Source organism: Sebastes umbrosus, chromosome 10 (assembly GCF_015220745.1).
Source record: "Sebastes umbrosus isolate fSebUmb1 chromosome 10, fSebUmb1.pri, whole genome shotgun sequence".
NCBI classification, from domain to species: Eukaryota; Metazoa; Chordata; class Actinopteri; order Perciformes; family Sebastidae; genus Sebastes; species Sebastes umbrosus.
The window spans coordinates 7,489,999-7,513,043 of record NC_051278.1 but is presented as its reverse complement, the minus strand read 5'-3'; the positions used below and the strand labels follow the sequence as shown (position 1 = coordinate 7,513,043).

The following is a 23,045-nucleotide window of genomic DNA, read 5'->3' as shown; positions in this document are numbered from 1 at the left end:
TCAATTATGTTTCTTTTGGTCTTCTTTATTTGAGGACATACAGTTGAAGAAAGCTTGGAAAATTTGTGATAAATACAGTATCAATAACAAACTTAAGTGTCTTTCAAGGTATTACATAGAATTTGCCCAGTAAAACTGGTGTTGAAAAGATTCAAGCTTGGATATTGATTATAAATCATCTATTACTATACTTGAGATCTATACTTGAGAAATGCGTTTGCAGTTTGGGGTGGAAACGGAGGCTTAAAGCAATAAGACAGTTACTGCACCGCCACATCTGTGTTTAGTCAGGGGGAGACCGACCTAGGCAGGACTCACTTGACCTTACATGAGACTGACACAGGGGATGCCAGTCTTAAAGTTAAACTGTCCGAGTGTAACTTGTTTTTCTACGCTAGTCCTGAACCTCGGGCATGTCGTTTTTGCTGAGGGGGTGATGGCAGGTTCAGAGCTTCAGAGGGCTAACCATATTGTAGGCATTTTGTAAAAGGTTTTGCAGACATTGCTTGCCCTTTGCATCAGCTCGCAGATGAAGGGAGTCACTTCCGATGGAGTGAGGCCTGTAAGAGTGCTTTTAATGGTGGCATTATTTTCAAGGAAGGAAGGTTCCTTGAACACAGTTTGAAGATTGATTTGTTAATGAAGTGATCTTGTGTGCTCAGTGTGCTCTTATTCTGAAATAAAGGCACACAGAGTAGAGGGTTGAAACCATGATCTTTAAGGGGATGCCAGTCTTAAAGTTAAACTGTCCAAGTGTAACTTGTTTTTCTACGTTAGTCCAGAACCCCGGGCATGTCATCTTTGCTGAGGAGGTGATGGCAGATCCTGCTAAGGTGGAAGCATTAGGGGTTGAAACTGTGATCAGTGTTCATATGATTGCCTGTGTGAGTGTTGATCATGTGATTGCAGTTACATGAGTTAGATGTGTTGGAACCCTCCCAGCATGCACTGGGGCAATAGACCCATGGACACCAGTCTAATTTTATATGTTCCTGTATTTTTGACTTGTTCTACATTGTGCTCCACAATGTTTCCACATTTTCATTGCTGTTGAACAATTAGATGTTACCAGTGAATATGGTTAGACCGGTGATGCCAGTGCATGATTGGTGGAGGTTCCCCTCGAGTGTGCAGGAGACTTCTTTGACTACACTACAAAGTGTCCAAGTGGGCTGTGCAATTTATCAGAATAAAAGAAAAAATATATTTTTAATTCAGTTTTATGAATGCATTTTTATGCATATTGATCAACACATCATGGATTGTCTGTGATGTTTTCTTTATTGTAATGTACTTACACTGATTTAAACAAATTAAATTGTGTGTGTGTATATATATATATATATATATATATAAAATACATTTTACAGATTCAATTCAAAACATTTTATTTTTATTTTTTTTAAATATTCACACAAAAATCTCATTCACACATACCGATGGCACAGCCTTCGGAACAATTTCAGGTTCAGTATCTTGCCCATGCAAAGACACTTCGACATGCAGACTGGAGGAGTCGGGGATCGAAAAAAAACAATCTTCACGATTAGCAGACGATGCTCTCTGCCTCCTGAGCCACAGCCACCTACACCTCTCAACCAGTATGAGCCTTCACAGCTCACGTCAGGTGAGAGGTCATGATTCACACTCACTCCTGGGCCGCATGTCGGGCCGCATGTCGGGCCGCATGTCTTTGGACTGTGGGAGGAAACCGGAGTACCCGGAGAAAACCCATGCAGACACGGAGAGAACATGCAAACTACACACAGAAAGGCCCGCCTCCTGTGAGGTGACAGTGCTCACCACTCCACCACCGTGCCCATTCATTTATAAATATAAATGATGTTTATCACATTCATAATCTATATTTATAAATGAACCTGTTGTTAGTCGCCGTAGGGCAGCAGCAGCTCATTCACACATACTGATGGCACAGCCTTCGGAACAATTTCAGGCTCAGTGTCTTGCCCATGCAAAGACACTTCGACATGCAGACTGGAGGAGCCGGGGATCGAACCACCAATCTTCAATATTAGCAGACGATGCTCTCTGCCTCCTGAGCCACAGCCACCCATACCTCTCACCCAGTATGAGCCTTCACAGCTCACGCTAGGTGAGAGGTCATGATTCACACTCACTCCTGGGCTGCATGTCTTTGGACTGTGGGAGGAAACCGGAGAACCCGGGGAAAACCCATGCAGACACGGAGAGAACATCCAAACTACACAGAAAGGCCCGCCTCCTGTGAGGTGACAGTGCTCACCACTCCACCACCGTGCCCATTCATTTATAAATATAAATTATGTTTATCACATTCATAATATATATTTATAAATTAATCTGTTGTTAGGATTTAAAGTAGAGTTGTAATTTGTAGGGATTATAGTTTAGAAGGGAGGAGGTACAATGTGGTTGCAGTAGGGCAGTGGGATGTTAGGGAGGCCTAATTTCACAGCGATGATGAGTACACCCACATTCACTAGAAGAGTAGCAGAGCGCCACCAGAAACTTCTGCTGCAAAATACAGAAGCTAGAGACCCTAGTAGGCTCTCACCGCTCTGATCCTCAGATGTAGCATCATGGAAGATGTCATCGCTCTGATCCTGAGGTGTAGCGTCAACGAAGATGCCGTCGATCTGATCCTCAGATGTAGCTTCAAAGAAGATGTCATCACTCTGATCCTCAGGTGTAGCGTCAAAGAAGATGTCATCGCTATAATCCTCAGGTGTCGTCTCAAATGAGATCTCATCTCTCTGCTGCTCAACGCTAGCTAGTATCTCCTCCTCTGTCTTCGCCTCTAGCTGGTCTGTAAGATCAGCGACCTTTTGCCTCAGATCGGTTGTTAGGATGTGATAGTCAACTAACTGTTCCTGATTATAAGCGATTTGCCTGGTTTGGTTCGTTATGTGCTCGTCCATTTTGTGGATTTGTTCATTATCCACCTCCACTTGGATCCGAAGATCCCGTTCAGCTTTCTGTAGGTTTCTCTTCTCCTCATTTAGTTTTGCTGCCAGAGACTCAAGTCGAGTCAGCTCATTGGTTGAGCTCTTGTTCTGCTCAGTCAGAGAGACTACACTTTTCTGAAGATCATGCTTTGCTCGACTCAGCTTTTCTCCAGCACAAGTCAGCTTCTGGATTTCCTCATCTTTATCACTGATGAGTTTATGAAGGTCAAGCATTGTTGCCTGACGTCCAGCCTCTTTTTGTCTCAGAGCTTCAAGGTGGGCCACCTTCCCAATCAGGCGCTGGTTCTCATCAGCTGTGATTGTCTCCTTTTCCTGAACTTCTTTAAGTTTTTCCCGCAGATCCTCTGTCTCGGCCCGATTTTGGAGTATCTGAGATTCATGCTGGGCCAGTTCATCACGAATGGTCTTATCCTGCCTGTTCAGATAGTCATCTCTTTTTTCCCGATCCTGCACTTCTGCCGATAGGTTTTTGTTCTTCTTCTGCATCGTCTGGTTCAGGTGTGTAAGTTCGGCTATCTTCTCTAACAACTCATGTTTGTCTTGCTGAGCTGCAAATTCCTTGCGGTGACATAGTCCCTTCAGATCATCATTCTCTGCTTGGATTACGTTGTCCAGAAATTGAAGTCTGGCAATCTCAGCAGTCATATCTTTAACCTTCACACTCAAACCCAACTTCTCTGTCTCCAGCTTTCCTGTCTTAGTGTTATTCTTCTTTGTGAGGTCTTCTAAATTCCCCTGAAGTGCCCTTGTTAAGGAATCCAGCATCTCCTTTTCCTCAATTTCCCTTTTGAGTTGCGTCCTTGCATCCGTCAGTTGGTTCTTCAGATCTTCCACAACTTGCAGTTCAGCATGTGTCTTAGCTTCAGATTGTACATAAAACCCTGTTGGAAGCCACTCCTCTGACACATTGAGGCGACGTGATTCTTCCATCTCAGCGTTGTTGGATTTATCTCGAGACTCCACTGTTCTCCTCATAATTCCTCAAATCGCAGGTTCCTGAATTTGAAAGCAAGACTACAGAGCGGGGAAATAAAATACCGGCTCTTGATGTAAAACAAATGATTGTTGGTGAGTGAATGTGTGTTAGTGCAGTGACTTACTCTCTCAGCTCGATTTTCAACTCACTTTTGACAGTTAACAAACAGTCTCTGGTGATCTCTCGATAGCGTGTTGCAAATGCTGAGACTAATAGCTGAGAATCCTTTGGTTTGCTTGATTCAAGGTCTATCCTTGACAAGACTTCCTTTGATCTGATGTGAAGTCATAACATTCCTGTGGCTTTGACCGTGACGTCATGACATTCCTGCGGCTTTGTGACGTCATGTCATGACGTTCCTGCGCTTTTTCCACGCATGCGCATAGAATATCATGGCGCCGCATCATGACGTCATCACGTTTTTGTTTTCTGAAATGCTTTTCAAATTTCCTTGCAAATGAATCCAAGAACAGCAATATTGGGAGTTATCGAGGTTACATAAAAGGAGAATGGAAGAGCAGATTATAGGAAGTGTATGATATTTAAAAAAAAAAAAAACATCTGATAAAAACATGAAGGCGACTGAAAGATTGATAAAACATTTGACAAGTTGCATTAATTTATTAGAATAATTTGTAGTGATACTGAAAAAGAATGCTAGTGTTACTTCTTAATGTCACTTAATGTGAATCCACCCACCTTTCACTATTTATTCACCTGTAATTTCCTTTTTATGAATTTTTAAAAAAAAAATTATTTAGTGTGATATATTCTTCAAGATCAAATTAAATCATATTAATATATTAATAATCATATACATGCCACCCTATGTGAAGATAGGACAGGCCTATTGCGCACGGTAACGTATTTCCAGCAGGGGAGGGTGGGGGGGGCTATATCATAAACATACATGCTTAAAATATATAGGCTTATATACCACATATGAAAAACAACAGCTCAAATATGCTGCCAAGAACAGATAATGACTCTTTTTAAATGAATTCACCCTGACATGTTGGAGATCCGATGGTCACCATGTTGGCATAATAATGCTCGATGTCATTTGTCATCATAATAATCCATACAATAACCATCCGCAGTTAAATACCACCGTAGAGCTTTAGATATAATGAAAGTAACATTTAAATGTGCTCTAGTTTTTTGCATGTTTTTTTCCCCCTTAAATCATAATGAAAAGTTTACTTTAGTTAGATTTGACTGTTTTACTTGCGAACATAATTGTAAGTAAAACAGAGTGTGTCAATTCAGCAGAAAGGCTCCTGTGGATAAGATAAGATAAAATAAGATATTCCTTTATTAGTCTCACAGTGGGGAAATGTTCAGTGTACAGCAGCAAAGGGGATAGTGCAGAAACAAGTAGCATCAGTGAAAGCAAAAAGCAAAATACAACACAGTAAAAAAAAGAAGCAAAACAAAAGTAGACATAAAATATAATAATAATATACAATAATAAAAAATATGAACAATTTAAATAGAAGGAAATATAAAAATAGGAACAATATAAACGAGGAAATATTAAAACTAGGAACAGTATATACAGTATTGACAATAAACAGACTATTAACACAATTGCACAGGTGGAAATATGATATTGCACAGTGATTGGATGGATGGATGGATGGATGGATGGATACCCTTTTTTCCAGAACCTATTTTTAGTTGGTTTTGGAATAGACTGTTATAAGTGTAGAAATATGCTGTTTTTTAGCTATTATTTGGCTTTGACCAGTTGCAGCTCCTCTAAACTTTTAGCTGAGGTGAAGGCAGACATTCATTTCAGGATATTTAAGTAGTTTGTTTTTCTTTTGACCATCCTGGATTTCTTAAATTACTGGGATGTAATCTTCAAAGAAAAATTTAATCCTTCGATTTTTTTAATTGGTTCACCTGATGGGAAAATATGATACATGCGAAACTGAAAAGTAAATAAAAGCATAGACAACCAGGCATAAAATGTATAGGCGTATTACTTTGTTTTGTTTTATTTAACATGTTAATAATGATGGGTCATCAGGTCCATCCTGTCTGTCCTCAGAAGCAGCTCCTATCCTTCTGGAGTCTGCTGGCTGCACTGAGGTTCATCTGGTGTCTTGGTGACTCGACACACATGATTCCACTTTAAATGTTACAGATTGGGTTCAATTTTATAGCAGAAACAAAACAGTGTTATTTTTAAAATCATAATCTTTTTGTAGATCATTTCAAGGATCACATTAATGTTGCAACGTGAATATTAAAGAGGCGACTATTTCCTCCTCGAATCGTGAGCAATTGTGTTTGCAGGTAAAACAGTCAAATCTAACTAAAGTAAACTTTTCATTATGATTTAAGGAAAAAAAACAACAGGCAAAAAACTACAGCACATTTAAATTTTACTTTCATTATATTTAAAGCTCTACGGTGGTATTTAACTGCGGATGGTTATTGTATGGATTATTATGAATGAATGAGTGAATGAACGAAAGACTTTATTTCGAAAATAAAATAAATAAAAACAGATACAAAATAATAACAAACAAAACAAGAGTAATAGTGTCCGAAAAGGAGTATAGGTAGAAGTAAAACTTATATTTCCCTACCCCTTTCTCACTTCTCCTCTAATAAATCATATATCATAGAATGATAATATAATATAATATAATATAATATAATATAATATAATATAATATAATATATAAACTATCCCAGATTTATTTACATTCCAAATTAAATATATGAACAGCATCCCAAGTTTATTTACAACCCACATATCCATCCGGAGTTAAAAAGTAGATATAAACCAACCCTTCTCACAACTCTTCCTCAACCATATACCTCCCAAAAATATCTTTTTTGTATAGCTTTTTAAAGTGATTTATATTTGTGCTCCGCTTCAACCTATCACCCAACCCATTCCACAAATCCACCCCACACACGTTATGATGACACATGATATCTTGCCTTATTACGCACAGGAAACATGGTGACCATCGGATCTCCAACATGTCAGGGTGAATTCATTTAAAAAGAGTCATTATCTGTTCTTGGCAGCATATTTGAGCTGTTGTTTTCATATTTGAAACTCTGCACGTAACAGACGATTCGTTTTCTCTCTGAGTGAAAACTCTCAACAGGATTCACCAAACTGTCTGTGCGTCATGACGCGGAGAGCCCAGATGTGCTTCCACTGGATGAGAGGAGTGGATTGACTCTGCTGGTCTCAGCCTCTAACGCAGACACCTGACGGATTCTCTCTGTTCTCACGAAATGACATAAAGTGTGTTTGTGACGCTCCTGACGCATTGGGCACGAAAACGCTCGACACAGAGAAGGATGCATCTGAGGACAGACTGGGTGGACATCTACTGTATCTGAAACATGAGCCAACATTGTTGGTTCTGGAAAAAAGGGTATCGATCCATCCATCCATCCATCCATCCATCCAATCACTGTGCAATATCATATTTCCACCTGTGCAATTGTGTTAATAGTCTGTTTATTGTCAATACTGTATATACTGTTCCTAGTTTTAATATTTCCTCTTGTTTATATTGTTCCTATTTTTATATTTCCTTCTATTTAAATTGTTCATATTTTTTATTATTGTATATTATTATATTTTATGTCTACTTTTGTTTTGCTTCTTTTTTTTACTGTGTTGTATTTTGCTTTTTGCTTTCACTGATGCTACTTGTTTCTGCACTATCCCCTTTGCTGCTGTACACTGAACATTTCCCCACTGTGAGACTAATAAAGGAATATCTTATTTTATCTTATCTTATCCACAGGAGCCTTTCTGCTGAATTGACACACTCTGTTTTACTTGCAATTATGTTCGCAAGTAAAACAGTCAAATCTAACTAAAGTAAACTTTTCATTATGATTTAAGGGGAAAAAAACATGCAAAAAACTAGAGCACATTTAAATGTTACTTTCATTATATCTAAAGCTCTACGGTGGTATTTAACTGCGGATGGTTATTGTATGGATTATTATGATGACAAATGACATCGAGCATTATTACGCAAACATGGTGACCATCGGATCTCCAACATGTCAGGGTGAATTCATTTAAAAAGAGTCATTATCTGTTCTTGGCAGCATATTTGAGCTGTTGTTTTTCATATGTGGTATATAAGCCTATATATTTTAAGCATGTATGTTTATGATATAGCCCCCCCCACCCTCCCCTGCTGGAAATACGTTACCGTGTGCAATAGGCCTGTCCTATCTTCACATAGGGTGGCATGTATATGATTATTAATATATTAATATGATTTAATTTGATCTTGAAGAATATATCACACTAAATAATTTTTTTTTTAAAAATTCATAAAAAGGAAATTACAGGTGAATAAATAGTGAAAGGTGGGTGGATTCACATTAAGTGACATTAAGAAGTAACACTAGCATTCTTTTTCAGTATCACTACAAATTATTCTAATAAATTAATGCAACTTGTCAAATGTTTTATCAATCTTTCAGTCGCCTTCATGTTTTTATCAGATGTTTTTTTTTTTTTTTAAATATCATACACTTCCTATAATCTGCTCGTCCATTCTCCTTTTATGTAACCTCGATAACTCCCAATATTGCTGTTCTTGGATTCATTTGCAAGGAAATTTGAAAAGCATTTCAGAAAACAAAAACGTGATGACGTCATGATGCGGCGCCATGATATTCTATGCGCATGCGTGGAAAAGGCGCAGGAACGTCGTGACATGACGTCACAAAGCCGCAGGAATGTCATGACGTCACGGTCAAAGCCACAGGAATGTTATGACTTCACATCAGATCAAAGGAAGTCTTGTCAAGGATAGACCTTGAATCAAGCAAACCAAAGGATTCTCAGCTATTAGTCTCAGCATTTGCAACACGCTATCGAGAGATCACCAGAGACTGTTTGTTAACTGTCAAAAGTGAGTTGAAAATCGAGCTGAGAGAGTAAGTCACTGCACTAACACACATTCACTCACCAACAATCATTTGTTTTACATCAAGAGCCGGTATTTTATTTCCCCGCTCTGTAGTCTTGCTTTCAAATTCAGGAACCTGCGATTTGAGGAATTATGAGGAGAACAGTGGAGTCTCGAGATAAATCCAACAAGGCTGAGATGGAAGAATCACGTCGCCCCAATGTGTCAGAGGTGCCTCAACTGGATCCAAAAGGGTTACATGCCCAACCTAAATGGAAGACACATGCTGAGTACTTAGCTCAGAAAGACAGAAATGAGCTGTTAGAGAAGATAGACGAACTTCAACAGCGGACCCAGGCGATGCGGGTTATGATCAAAAACCTAACGGCAGAAGTGCAGGATCGGGAAAAAAGAGGGGACCATCTGAAAGAGCAGAATAAGATCATTCGTGATGAACTGGCCCAGTTTGAATCTCATATACTCCAAAAACAGGCCGAGATAAAGACTCTGCTGGAAGAACTTCGAGAAGCTCAGGAAAAGGGGAAAATTACAGCTGACGAGAACCAGCGCCTGAGAGAAGGAGAGGTTGGACGTCAGGCAGCAATGTTTGAACTTCAGGAACTCATCAGTGTTAAAGATGAGGAAATCCAGAAGTTTAAACGCTCACAGCATGAGCTTCAGAAAAGTGTAGTCTCTCTGACTGAGCAGAACAAGACGTCCAGCAATGAGCTTGCTCGACTTGAGTCTCTGGCAGCAAAACTAAATGAGGAGAAGAGAAACATGCAGAAAGCTGAACGGGATCTTCGGATCCAAGTGGAGGTGGATAATGAACAAATCCACAAAATGGAGGAGCACATAACGAACCTAACCAGGCAAATCGCTTATAATCAGGAACAGTTAAATGAATATCACATCCTAACAACTGATCAGAGGCAAAAGGTCTCTGATCTTACAGGCCAGCTAGAGGTGAAGCAAGAAGAGGCGATACTAGCTAGCGTTGAGCAGCAGAGAGATGAGATTTTATTTGAGACGACATTGGACGATCAGAGCGATGGCACCTGCTTTGCCGCTACACATGGGGATCAGAGCGATGGCATCTTCTATGATAATACATCGGACGATCAGAGCTATGACAGTGTCTGGGAGACTACATCTGAGGATCAGAGTGATGAGTGCCTCCCAGAGAAACCAGCTTCTGTGTTTTGGACCAAGAGTTTCTGGTGGAACACTGCTAAAGTTGTAGGTGTGTCACTTGCCATAGCCGTTGTGGGTATAGGTGCCTATAACGCCTATTTCTGATGGACTATGCCTTTAACAAGCTACTGCCCTTCTGCCACCACATTGTACCTCCTCCCGCCTAAACTAGAATCCCTACAAACTACAACTCCACTTTAAATCCTAACAACAGGTTCATTTATAGATATAGATTATGAATGTGATAAACATAATTTATATTTATAAATGAATGGGCACGGTGGTGGAGTGGTGAGCACTGTCACCTCACAGGAGGCGGGCCTTTCTGTGTGTAGTTTGCATGTTCTCTCCGTGTCTGCATGGGTTTTCTCCGGGTACTCCGGTTTCCTCCCACAGTCCAAAGACATGCGGCCCGACATGCGGCCCAGGAGTGAGTGTGAATCATGACCTCTCACCTGACGTGAGCTGTGAAGGCTCATACTGGTTGAGAGGTATAGGTGGCTGTGGCTCAGGAGGTAGAGAGGATCGTCTGCTAATCGTGAAGATTGGTGGTTCGATTCCCGGCTCCTCCAGTCTGCATGTCGAAGTGTCTTTGCATGGACAAGATACTGAACCTGAAATTGTTCTGAAGGCTGTGCCATCGGTATGTGTGAATGAGCTGCTGCTGCCCTACGGCGACTAACAACAGGTTCATTTATAAATATAGATTATGAATGTGATAAACATAATTTATATTTATAAATGAATGGGCACGGTGGTATGGGGTGAGGGGGGCACTTCTCAGGGCCATCCAATCCCTGTACGCCCAAAGCGAGAGCTGTGTTCGGATCCTCGGCAGTAAGTCGGACTCGTTTCCGGTGGGGGTTGGCCTCCGCCAGGGCTGCGCTTTGTCACCAATCCTGTTCGTGATATTCATGGACAGGATATCGAGGCGTAGTCGGGTGGAGGAGGGTTTGCAGATCGGTGTGCTGAGGATCTCATCGCTGCTTTTTGCAGATGATGTGGTCCTGTTGGCATCATCGGTCTGCGACCTCCAGCACTCACTGGATCGGTTCGCAGCCGAGTGTGACGCAGTCGGGATGAGAATCAGCACCTCTAAATCTGAGGCCATGGTTCTCAGCAGGAAACCGGTGGATTGCCTACTCCGGGTAGGGAATGAGTCCTTACCCCAAGTGAAGGAGTTTAAGTATCTCGGGGTCTTGTTCGCGAGTGAGGGGACGATGGAACGTGAGATTGGTCGGAGAATCGGAGCAGCAGGGGCGGTATTGCATTCGCTTTACCGCACCGTTGTGACGAAAAGAGAGCTGAGCCAGAAGGCAAAGCTCTCGATCTACCGTTCAATCTTCGTTCCTACTCTCACCTATGGTCATGAGGGTTGGGTCATGACCGAAAGAACGAGGTCGCGGGTGCAAGCGGCCGAAATGGGTTTCCTCAGGAGGGTGGCTGGCGTCTCCCTTAGAGATAGGGTAAGAAGCTCAGTCATCCGTGAGGGACTCGGAGTAGAGTCCTTGCTCCTTTGCGTCGAAAGGAGCCAGTTGAGGTGGTTCGGGCATCTAGCACGGATGCCTCCTGGGCGCCTTCCTTGGGAGGTGTTCCAGGCACGACCAGCTGGGAGGAGACCACGGGGAAGACCCAGGACTAGGTGGAGAGATTATATCTCTACTCTGGCCTGGGAACGCCTCGGGATCCCCCAGTCAGAGCTGGTTAATGTGGCCCGGGAAAGGGAAGTTTGGGGTCCCCTGCTGGAGCTGTTGCCCCCGCGACCCGATCCCGGATAAGCGGTTGAAGATGGATGGATGGATGGATGGGCACGGTGGTGGAGTGGTGAGCACTGTCACCTCACAGGAGGCGGGCCTTTCTGTGTGTAGTTTGCATGTTCTCTCCGTGTCTGCATGGGTTTTCTCCGGGTACTCCGGTTTCCTCCCACAGTCCAAAGACATGCAGCCCAGGAGTGAGTGTGAATCATGACCTCTCACCTGACGTGAGCTGTGAAGGCTCATACTGGTTGAGAGGTATAGGTGGCTGTGGCTCAGGAGGTAGAGAGGATCGTCTGCTAATCGTGAAGATTGGTGGTTCGATTCCCGGCTCCTCCAGTCTGCATGTCGAAGTGTCTTTGCATGGACAAGATACTGAACCTGAAATTGTTCTGAAGGCTGTGCCATCGGTATGTGTGAATGAGCTGCTGCTGCCCTACGGCGACTAACAACAGGTTCATTTATAAATATAGATTATGAATGTGATAAACATAATTTATATTTATAAATGAATGGGCACGGTGGTATGGGGTGAGGGGGGCACTTCTCAGGGCCATCCAATCCCTGTACGCCCAAAGCGAGAGCTGTGTTCGGATCCTCGGCAGTAAGTCGGACTCGTTTCCGGTGGGGGTTGGCCTCCGCCAGGGCTGCGCTTTGTCACCAATCCTGTTCGTGATATTCATGGACAGGATATCGAGGCGTAGTCGGGTGGAGGAGGGTTTGCAGATCGGTGTGCTGAGGATCTCATCGCTGCTTTTTGCAGATGATGTGGTCCTGTTGGCATCATCGGTCTGCGACCTCCAGCACTCACTGGATCGGTTCGCAGCCGAGTGTGACGCAGTCGGGATGAGAATCAGCACCTCTAAATCTGAGGCCATGGTTCTCAGCAGGAAACCGGTGGATTGCCTACTCCGGGTAGGGAATGAGTCCTTACCCCAAGTGAAGGAGTTTAAGTATCTCGGGGTCTTGTTCGCGAGTGAGGGGACGATGGAACGTGAGATTGGTCGGAGAATCGGAGCAGCAGGGGCGGTATTGCATTCGCTTTACCGCACCGTTGTGACGAAAAGAGAGCTGAGCCAGAAGGCAAAGCTCTCGATCTACCGTTCAATCTTCGTTCCTACTCTCACCTATGGTCATGAGGGTTGGGTCATGACCGAAAGAACGAGGTCGCGGGTGCAAGCGGCCGAAATGGGTTTCCTCAGGAGGGTGGCTGGCGTCTCCCTTAGAGATAGGGTAAGAAGCTCAGTCATCCGTGAGGGACTCGGAGTAGAGTCCTTGCTCCTTTGCGTCGAAAGGAGCCAGTTGAGGTGGTTCGGGCATCTAGCACGGATGCCTCCTGGGCGCCTTCCTTGGGAGGTGTTCCAGGCACGACCAGCTGGGAGGAGACCACGGGGAAGACCCAGGACTAGGTGGAGAGATTATATCTCTACTCTGGCCTGGGAACGCCTCGGGATCCCCCAGTCAGAGCTGGTTAATGTGGCCCGGGAAAGGGAAGTTTGGGGTCCCCTGCTGGAGCTGTTGCCCCCGCGACCCGATCCCGGATAAGCGGTTGAAGATGGATGGATGGATGGATGGGCACGGTGGTGGAGTGGTGAGCACTGTCACCTCACAGGAGGCGGGCCTTTCTGTGTGTAGTTTGCATGTTCTCTCCGTGTCTGCATGGGTTTTCTCCGGGTACTCCGGTTTCCTCCCACAGTCCAAAGACATGCGGCCCGACATGCGGCCCAGGAGTGAGTGTGAATCATGACCTCTCACCTGACGTGAGCTGTGAAGGCTCATACTGGTTGAGAGGTATAGGTGGCTGTGGCTCAGGAGGTAGAGAGGATCGTCTGCTAATCGTGAAGATTGGTGGTTCGATCCCCGGCTCCTCCAGTCTGCATGTCGAAGTGTCTTTGCATGGGCAAGACACTGAGCCTGAAATTGTTCCGAAGGCTGTGCCATCGGTATGTGTGAATGAGCTGCTGCTGCCCTACGGCGACTAACAACAGGTTCATTTATAAATATAGATTATGAATGTGATAAACATCATTTATATTTATAAATGAATGGGCACGGTGGTGGAGTGGTGAGCACTGTCACCTCACAGGAGGCGGGCCTTTCTGTGTGTAGTTTGCATGTTCTCTCCGTGTCTGCATGGGTTTTCTCCGGGTACTCCGGTTTCCTCCCACAGTCCAAAGACATGCGGCCCGACATGCGGCCCAGGAGTGAGTGTGAATCATGACCTCTCACCTGACGTGAGCTGTGAAGGCTCATACTGGTTGAGAGGTATAGGTGGCTGTGGCTCAGGAGGCAGAGAGGATCGTCTGCTAATCGTGAAGATTGGTGGTTCGATCCCCGGCTCCTCCAGTCTGCATGTCGAAGTGTCTTTGCATGGGCAAGACACTGAGCCTGAAATTGTTCCGAAGGCTGTGCCATCGGTATGTGTGAATGAGCTGCTGCTGCCCTACGGCGACTAACAACAGGTTCATTTATAAATATAGATTATGAATGTGATAAACATAATTTATATTTATAAATGAATGGGCACGGTGGTGGAGTGGTGAGCACTGTCACCTCACAGGAGGCGTGCCTTTCTGTGTAGAGTTTGCATGTTCTCTCCGTGTCTGCATGGGTTTTCTCCGGGTACTCCGGTTTCCTCCCACAGTCCAAAGACATGCGGCCCGACATGCGGCCCGACATGCGGCCCAGGAGTGAGTGTGAATCATGACCTCTCACCTGACGTGAGCTGTGAAGGCTCATACTGGTTGAGAGGTATAGGTGGCTGTGGCTCAGGAGGCAGAGAGCATCGTCTGCTAATATTGAAGATTGATGGTTCGATCCCCGGCTCCTCCAGTCTGCATGTCGAAGTGTCTTTGCATGGGCAAGATACTGAACCTGAAATTGTTCCGAAGGCTGTGCCATCGGTATGTGTGAATGAGCTGCTGCTGCCCTACGGCGACTAACAACAGGTTCATTTATAAATATAGATTATGAATGTGATAAACATCATTTATATTTATAAATGAATGGGCACGGTGGTGGAGTGGTGAGCACTGTCACCTCACAGGAGGCGGGCCTTTCTGTGTGTAGTTTGCATGTTCTCTCCGTGTCTGCATGGGTTTTCTCCGGGTACTCCGGTTTCCTCCCACAGTCCAAAGACATGCGGCCCGACATGCGGCCCGACATGCGGCCCAGGAGTGAGTGTGAATCATGACCTCTCACCTGACGTGAGCTGTGAAGGCTCATACTGGTTGAGAGGTATAGGTGGCTGTGGCTCAGGAGGCAGAGAGCATCGTCTGCTAATATTGAAGATTGGTGGTTCGATCCCCGGCTCCTCCAGTCTGCATGTCGAAGTGTCTTTGCATGGGCAAGATACTGAACCTGAAATTGTTCCGAAGGCTGTGCCATCGGTATGTGTGAATGAGCTGCTGCTGCCCTACGGCGACTAACAACAGGTTCATTTATAAATATAGATTATGAATGTGATAAACATAATTTATATTTATAAATGAATGGGCACGGTGGTGGAGTGGTGAGCACTGTCACCTCACAGGAGGCGTGCCTTTCTGTGTAGAGTTTGCATGTTCTCTCCGTGTCTGCATGGGTTTTCTCCGGGTACTCCGGTTTCCTCCCACAGTCCAAAGACATGCGGCCCGACATGCGGCCCAGGAGTGAGTGTGAATCATGACCTCTCACCCGACGTGAGCTTTGAAGGCTCATACTGGTTGAGAGGTGTAGGTGGCTGTGGCTCAGGAGGCAGAGAGCATCGTCTGCTAATATTGAAGATTGGTGGTTCGATCCCCGGCTCCTCCAGTCTGCATGTCGAAGTGTCTTTGCTTGGGCAAGATACTGAACCTGAAATTGTTCCGAAGGCTGTGCCATCGGTATGTGTGAATGAGCTGCTGCTGCCCTACGGCGACTAACAACAGGTTCATTTATAAATATAGATTATGAATGTGATAAACATAATTTATATTTATAAATGAATGGGCACGGTGGTGGAGTGGTGAGCACTGTCACCTCACAGGAGGCGGGCCTTTCTGTGTGTAGTTTGCATGTTCTCTCCGTGTCTGCATGGGTTTTCCCCGGGTTCTCCGGTTTCCTCCCACAGTCCAAAGACATGCGGCCCGACATGCGGCCCGACATGCGGCCCAGGAGTGAGTGTTAATCATGACCTCTCACCTGACGTGAGCTGTGAAGGCTCATACTGGTTGAGAGGTATAGGTGGCTGTGTCTCAGGAGGCAGAGAGGATCGCCTGCTAATATTGAAGATTGGACTTTCGATCCCCGGCTTCTCCAGTCTGCATGTCGAAGTGTCTTTGCATGGGCAAGATACTGAACCTGAAATTGCTCCGAAGGCTGTGCCATCGGTATGTGTGAATGAGCTTTTTTTGTGAATATTTTATAAATAAATAAATAATAATAAAAAAAAATAATTTGGAAGTGGAATTGAATCTGTAAAATGAACTGTATATACATATATATATATATACACACACACACACAATTTAATTTTTTGAAATGAGTGTAAGTACATTACACTAAAGAAAACATCACAGATAATCCATGATGTGTTGATCAATATGCATAAAAATGCATTCATAAAACTGAATTAAAATGTTTTTTTTCCTTTTATTCTGATAAATTGCACAGCCCACTTGGACACTGGGCTTCTACACACATACACATTTTAATATTTTTACTACACATTTATAACTTTTTTTGTAGTATAGTCAAAGTAGTCTCCTTTTTTTTTGTAAGCGAAAGACCTAATGTGGTCGAAACATGTTGGCTTTTTAAATGATTTAGCCACTACAATAAAGGTTTTTTAATATACTCTCTTCCTCGTTGCTACTTTTTTGATATTTTGGAGTCCCTGGACTGCCTTCCTGTTTATCCTAGTCTCCTGCACACTCAAAGGGAACCTCCACCAATCATGCACTGGCATCACTGGTCTAACCATATTCACTGGTAACATCTAATTGTTCAACAGCGATGAAAATGTGGAAACATTGTGGAGCACAATGTAGAACAAGTAAAAAATACAGGAACACATAAAATGAGACTTGTATCCATGGATCTATTGCCCCAGTGCATGCTGGAAGGGTTCCAAACACATCTAACTCATGTAACTGCAATCACATGATCAACACTCACACAGCCAATCATATGAACACTGATCACGGTTTCAACCCCTAATGCTTCCACCTTAGCAGGATCTGCCATCACCTCCTCAGCAAAGATGACATGACCGGGGTTCTGGACTAACGTAGAAAAACAAGTTACACTTGGACAGTTTAACTTTAAGACTGGCATCCCCTTAAAGATACAATATTACAATATTTCAATGTCATGTTGTTCAGAAAACTTAGCTGATGTGAACATTTTTTGGTGGTTTACAAACAAACAAGCGTTCCAGTATGGTGTCAAATCAGCAAGAGCACTGACCTCAAGTGCTGCTTGTGTCAGTAAAATAGAGACTTTATTGTTTTTGTCATGGAAAAATAACGAAAAAAACAGTTTAGCAGCTCTTGGCAGTAAAAGCAAACATAAAAACATTCAAATCAAAATATAAATAAATAAATGGATCATAAAGTGCAGGTGACATGATTATGGTTCGGCAGCTAGTGTCCTCAGCCTTTGTGGGGTGGCTGGGGGTTCTACACACTTGACTTCCTGTGGGTAAAAGCTATTCCGTAGTCTGTTTGTGTGTGTTTTCATTGTCCTGTATCTCCTTCTGGAGGGAAGGGGAGTAAACAGTCCATGTCCAGGGTGGGTGGGGTCTTTAAAAATACAGCTGGCTTGCTCTCCTGAAGTCTATTATCAGTCAGTCAGTCTGTAGTATTTGGTGGTTTACATTGAATAACTGTGCTGATGCTAAGGGTTAAAATAGTCTTTTGAAGGTAAATATGTTTTCATGTCATAGACTCCCACTTACACGTTATGGCCTTAAATCTTCATTATAATAAGATGCTACTGCAGTTTTAGCTCCTTCCTTCAGATTAAACAGTCTGAAGCAGAAAATTCACTTTGGCTGAACTTCCGTAAACTGTGGTGAGGGGTCACATGTAGACATTGTGAGGTACACAAGCCAAAAAGGCTGGAAACCACTGATATAGAGTGAAGCTTAGCTAAAAACTGGCCCGGCCATTTTCAAAAGGGGTCCCTTGACCTATGACCTCAAGATATGTGAATGAAAATGGATTCCATGGGTAGTTTCCTCTTTACAGACATGCCCACTTTATGATCATCACATGCAGTTTTGGGGCAAGTCATAGTCAAGTCAGCACACTGACACACTGACAGCTGTTGTTGCCTGTTGAACTTGAGTTTGCCATGTTATGATTTGAGCATATTTTTGAATGCAAAATGCAGTACAAATACCCCACACCTCACCTCACCTCCATACCATTATTGACACACAGTACACCTGAACTGAATGGACTGTAATGCTGTGCAACATGCTGCCTTCCACTGTGTAATTGTCTGAAATATATTAATTATTTATTTAAAAAAATATTTTTATGAGAGCTACAAGTTCTTTTAACATGGTCATGGAGCATATATACTGTATATTTGTATTCTGGGGGTATCATTCCTATGCAGAGAGTAGTTTAGTTTATTTATTGACTACACTGAGGGCGTTTTATATTTTAATAATTTATTTATTTATTGTGTTGAGTTGAATGTGCTACTTATTTTGTACTGTAATTACTTTGTGCCTTTTCTACCTTTTTTCTTTTCTTAAAGCTGACTCGGTGTAAACCGCTCAGAATTCCAATGTACTTATAGGTGCAAATGGAAAATAAAACTCTTGAATCTTGAAGTACCTGTGAGGGTTTCTGGACAATATCTGTCATTGTTTTATGTGTTAATTGATTTCCATTAATAAATATATACATACATTTGCATACATCAACCATATTTGTCCACTTCCATGTAGATAAGAGTCTTAAATACTTGACAAATCTCCCTTTAAGGTGCATTTTGAATTAATACAAAATGTGTGATTCATTTACGATTAATCGCGATTAACTATGGACAACCGTGCGATTAATCACGATTAATATTTTAATCGATTGACAGCCCTAGAATAAATATATGAACACATGATCTCATACTGAGAAAAAAGAAGGAATTCCAGCACTGTACTGTAGAAATCAGCAGCAGCAGCATGCAGTAGAGGCTTATGACCGCTTGATGGAGCTACTACCCCAGGCTGCACACAGCATTAGTATCATACCCACGTCTGGGGCTATCATACAGAACACATACAAAATGATGGAAAGGCTTCAGGAGGAGTTTGGGTTCCTGCTCTCACGTCCGGCAACATACATTTCATAAGTTTTAGAAGTGAGATGAAGGCAGATTGCACTTCTTGTCCTGACACTTAGAATGTAATGCGTAATGCTTGAACTGTAAGTAGAGAAAATGATTGAAGGGGCAATTGAGGGAAATCAACACTTCAGGTGCCTCACATTGGTTACATAAGAAACAGTTGATCTTTAAGATTAAACCTGTCTTCATGAAATAAAAAAAAAAACACTTAACTTTCCCCTTGAAAAAAAAAAGATAGTGGAATGATGAATAATAAATATAGCCCTAGACTGTACTGTCATGATCCAAAAATATGACTCCTCGGTGTTTCTTGGATGGATTATTTGTATAATAGCAGCTCTCTCTCTCTCTCTTTCTCTCTCTCTCTCTCTCTCACACCATCATTTATTGTCCATTCACATTCTGTGTAATCTCATCCTTTGTCTTTCTCTCTCTCTCCTGTGTATGTGTGTGTGTGAAGGGAGAAATGCTTAATAACACAGACGATACCAAAAATACATTTGAAATCGACAGAACATTTCGTCATTCTGCGCAATTACGCACGCTCATCCATGGACACACACTGTAAACAAGTGCTGTTAATTTACAGCAGGATTTCAACAGTATTAACCTGTTATTGCTTAAAACAGTGCTTTACTGTTAATACAAAAGAAAACCTGTTAAATTACGCTCATAGGCTGTTTTTTAACTGAACTATAATGCATTCTTAAAAAACAGCACTTTACTGCTGATCAACTGTCTACCAGTTGCAGCTCCTCTAAACTTTTAGCTGAGGTGAAGGCAGACATTCATTTCAGGATATTTAAGTAGTTTGTTTTTCTTTTGACCATCCTGGATTTCTTAAATTACTGGGATGTAATCTTCAAAGAAAAATGTAATCCTTCGATTTTTTTAATTGGTTCACCTGATGGGAAAATATGATACATGCCAAACTGAAAAGTAAATAAAAGCATAGACAACCAGGCATAAAATGTATAGGCGTATTACTTTGTTTTGTTTTATTTAACATGTTAATAATGATGGGTCATCAGGTCCATCCTGTCTGTCCTCAGAAGCAGCTCCTATCCTTCTGGAGTCTGCTGGCTGCACTGAGGTTCATCTGGTGTCTTGGTGACTCGACACACATGATTCCACTTTAAATGTTACAGATTGGGTTCAATTTTATAGCAGAAACAAAACAGTGTTATTTTTAAAATCATAATCTTTTTGTAGATCATTTCAAGGATCACATTAATGTTGCAACGTGAATATTAAAGAGGCGACTATTTCCTCCTCGAATCGTGAGCAATTGTGTTTGCAGGTAAAACAGTCAAATCTAACTAAAGTAAACTTTTCATTATGATTTAAGGAAAAAAAACAACAGGCAAAAAACTACAGCACATTTAAATTTTACTTTCATTATATTTAAAGCTCTACGGTGGTATTTAACTGCGGATGGTTATTGTATGGATTATTATGAATGAATGAGTGAATGAACGAAAGACTTTATTTCGAAAATAAAATAAATAAAAACAGATACAAAATAATAACAAACAAAACAAGAGTAATAGTGTCCGAAAAGGAGTATAGGTAGAAGTAAAACTTATATTTCCCTACCCCTTTCTCACTTCTCCTCTAATAAATCATATATCATAGAATGATAATATAATATAATATAATATAATATAATATAATATATAAACTATCCCAGATTTATTTACATTCCAAATTAAATATATGAACAGCATCCCAAGTTTATTTACAACCCACATATCCATCCGGAGTTAAAAAGTAGATATAAACCAACCCTTCTCACAACTCTTCCTCAACCATATACCTCCCAAAAATATCTTTTTTGTATAGCTTTTTAAAGTGATTTATATTTGTGCTCCGCTTCAACCTATCACCCAACCCATTCCACAAATCCACCCCACACACGTTATGATGACACATGATATCTTGCCTTATTACGCACAGGAAACATGGTGACCATCGGATCTCCAACATGTCAGGGTGAATTCATTTAAAAAGAGTCATTATCTATTCTTGGCAGCATATTTGAGCTGTTGTTTTCATATTTGAAACTCTGCACGTAACAGACGATTCGTTTTCTCTCTGAGTGAAAACTCTCAACAGGATTCACCAAACTGTCTGTGCGTCATGACGCGGAGAGCCCAGATGTGCTTCCACTGGATGAGAGGAGTGGATTGACTCTGCTGGTCTCAGCCTCTAACGCAGACACCTGACGGATTCTGTCTGTTCTCACGAAATGACATAAAGTGTGTTTGTGACGCTCCTGACGCATTGGGCACGAAAACGCTCGACACAGAGAAGGATGCATCTGAGGACAGACTGGGTGGACATCTACTGTATCTGAAACATGAGCCAACATTGTTGGTTCTGGAAAAAAGGGTATCGATCCATCCATCCATCCATCCATCCATCCAATCACTGTGCAATATCATATTTCCACCTGTGCAATTGTGTTAATAGTCTGTTTATTGTCAATACTGTATATACTGTTCCTAGTTTTAATATTTCCTCTTGTTTATATTGTTCCTATTTTTATATTTCCTTCTATTTAAATTGTTCATATTTTTTATTATTGTATATTATTATATTTTATGTCTACTTTTGTTTTGCTTCTTTTTTTTACTGTGTTGTATTTTGCTTTTTGCTTTCACTGATGCTACTTGTTTCTGCACTATCCCCTTTGCTGCTGTACACTGAACATTTCCCCACTGTGAGACTAATAAAGGAATATCTTATTTTATCTTATCTTATCCACAGGAGCCTTTCTGCTGAATTGACACACTCTGTTTTACTTGCAATTATGTTCGCAAGTAAAACAGTCAAATCTAACTAAAGTAAACTTTTCATTATGATTTAAGGGGGAAAAAAACATGCAAAAAACTAGAGCACATTTAAATGTTACTTTCATTATATCTAAAGCTCTACGGTGGTATTTAACTGCGGATGGTTATTGTATGGATTATTATGATGACAAATGACATCGAGCATTATTACGCAAACATGGTGACCATCGGATCTCCAACATGTCAGGGTGAATTCATTTAAAAAGAGTCATTATCTGTTCTTGGCAGCATATTTGAGCTGTTGTTTTTCATATGTGGTATATAAGCCTATATATTTTAAGCATGTATGTTTATGATATAGCCCCCCCCACCCTCCCCTGCTGGAAATACGTTACCGTGCGCAATAGGCCTGTCCTATCTTCACATAGGGTGGCATGTATATGATTATTAATATATTAATATGATTTAATTTGATCTTGAAGAATATATCACACTAAATAATTTTTTTTTTAAAAATTCATAAAAAGGAAATTACAGGTGAATAAATAGTGAAAGGTGGGTGGATTCACATTAAGTGACATTAAGAAGTAACACTAGCATTCTTTTTCAGTATCACTACAAATTATTCTAATAAATTAATGCAACTTGTCAAATGTTTTATCAATCTTTCAGTCGCCTTCATGTTTTTATCAGATGTTTTTTTTTTTTTTAAATATCATACACTTCCTATAATCTGCTCGTCCATTCTCCTTTTATGTAACCTCGATAACTCCCAATATTGCTGTTCTTGGATTCATTTGCAAGGAAATTTGAAAAGCATTTCAGAAAACAAAAACGTGATGACGTCATGATGCGGCGCCATGATATTCTATGCGCATGCGTGGAAAAGGCGCAGGAACGTCATGACATGACGTCACAAAGCCGCAGGAATGTCATGACGTCACGGTCAAAGCCACAGGAATGTTATGACTTCACATCAGATCAAAGGAAGTCTTGTCAAGGATAGACCTTGAATCAAGCAAACCAAAGGATTCTCAGCTATTAGTCTCAGCATTTGCAACACGCTATCGAGAGATCACCAGAGACTGTTTGTTAACTGTCAAAAGTGAGTTGAAAATCGAGCTGAG

The 23,045-nt window shown here is 41.8% G+C and overlaps 2 protein-coding genes and 1 long non-coding RNA gene across 5 annotated transcripts in view; 2 read left to right on the top strand and 1 right to left on the bottom strand.

The window, feature by feature from the left end:
* Positions 1–1,460: 1,460 nt before the first annotated feature.
* Positions 1,461–3,633, top strand: LOC119495118. The gene is made up of 2 exons (XR_005208361.1): positions 1,461–1,627; positions 2,114–3,633. It is a non-coding gene; the product is annotated as an uncharacterized LOC119495118 (long non-coding RNA).
* LOC119495117 (myosin-8-like) lies at positions 2,306–4,235 on the bottom strand. Of its 2 annotated transcripts, none has more exons than XM_037781340.1 (2): positions 4,092–4,235; positions 2,306–3,980 (listed from the first exon to the last, which is right to left on the bottom strand). In XM_037781340.1, exon 2 carries the CDS (start codon positions 3,939–3,941, stop codon positions 2,388–2,390), a length of 1,554 nt encoding a protein of 517 aa, XP_037637268.1. In that variant the 5' UTR covers positions 3,942–3,980; positions 4,092–4,235; the 3' UTR covers positions 2,306–2,387. The 2 variants fall into 2 exon arrangements, with proteins under 2 accessions (XP_037637268.1, XP_037637269.1); XM_037781341.1 differs by having other exon boundaries at positions 4,067–4,183.
* A 4,743-nt stretch (positions 4,236–8,978) lies between these two features.
* LOC119495952 (trichohyalin-like) overlaps positions 8,979–23,045 on the top strand; it is a 28,704-nt gene continuing 14,637 nt past the window's right edge. The window contains exon 1 of one of the 2 annotated variants that reach the window (XM_037782896.1): positions 8,979–10,740. In XM_037782896.1, coding sequence (XP_037638824.1) covers positions 9,012–10,157 — 1,146 coding nt within the window. In that variant the 5' untranslated portion in view covers positions 8,979–9,011 and the 3' untranslated portion in view covers positions 10,158–10,740. Of the gene's footprint in view, positions 10,741–22,879; positions 23,024–23,045 lie in introns of those variants that run through there. The other variant, XM_037782894.1, reaches the window with a different exon arrangement.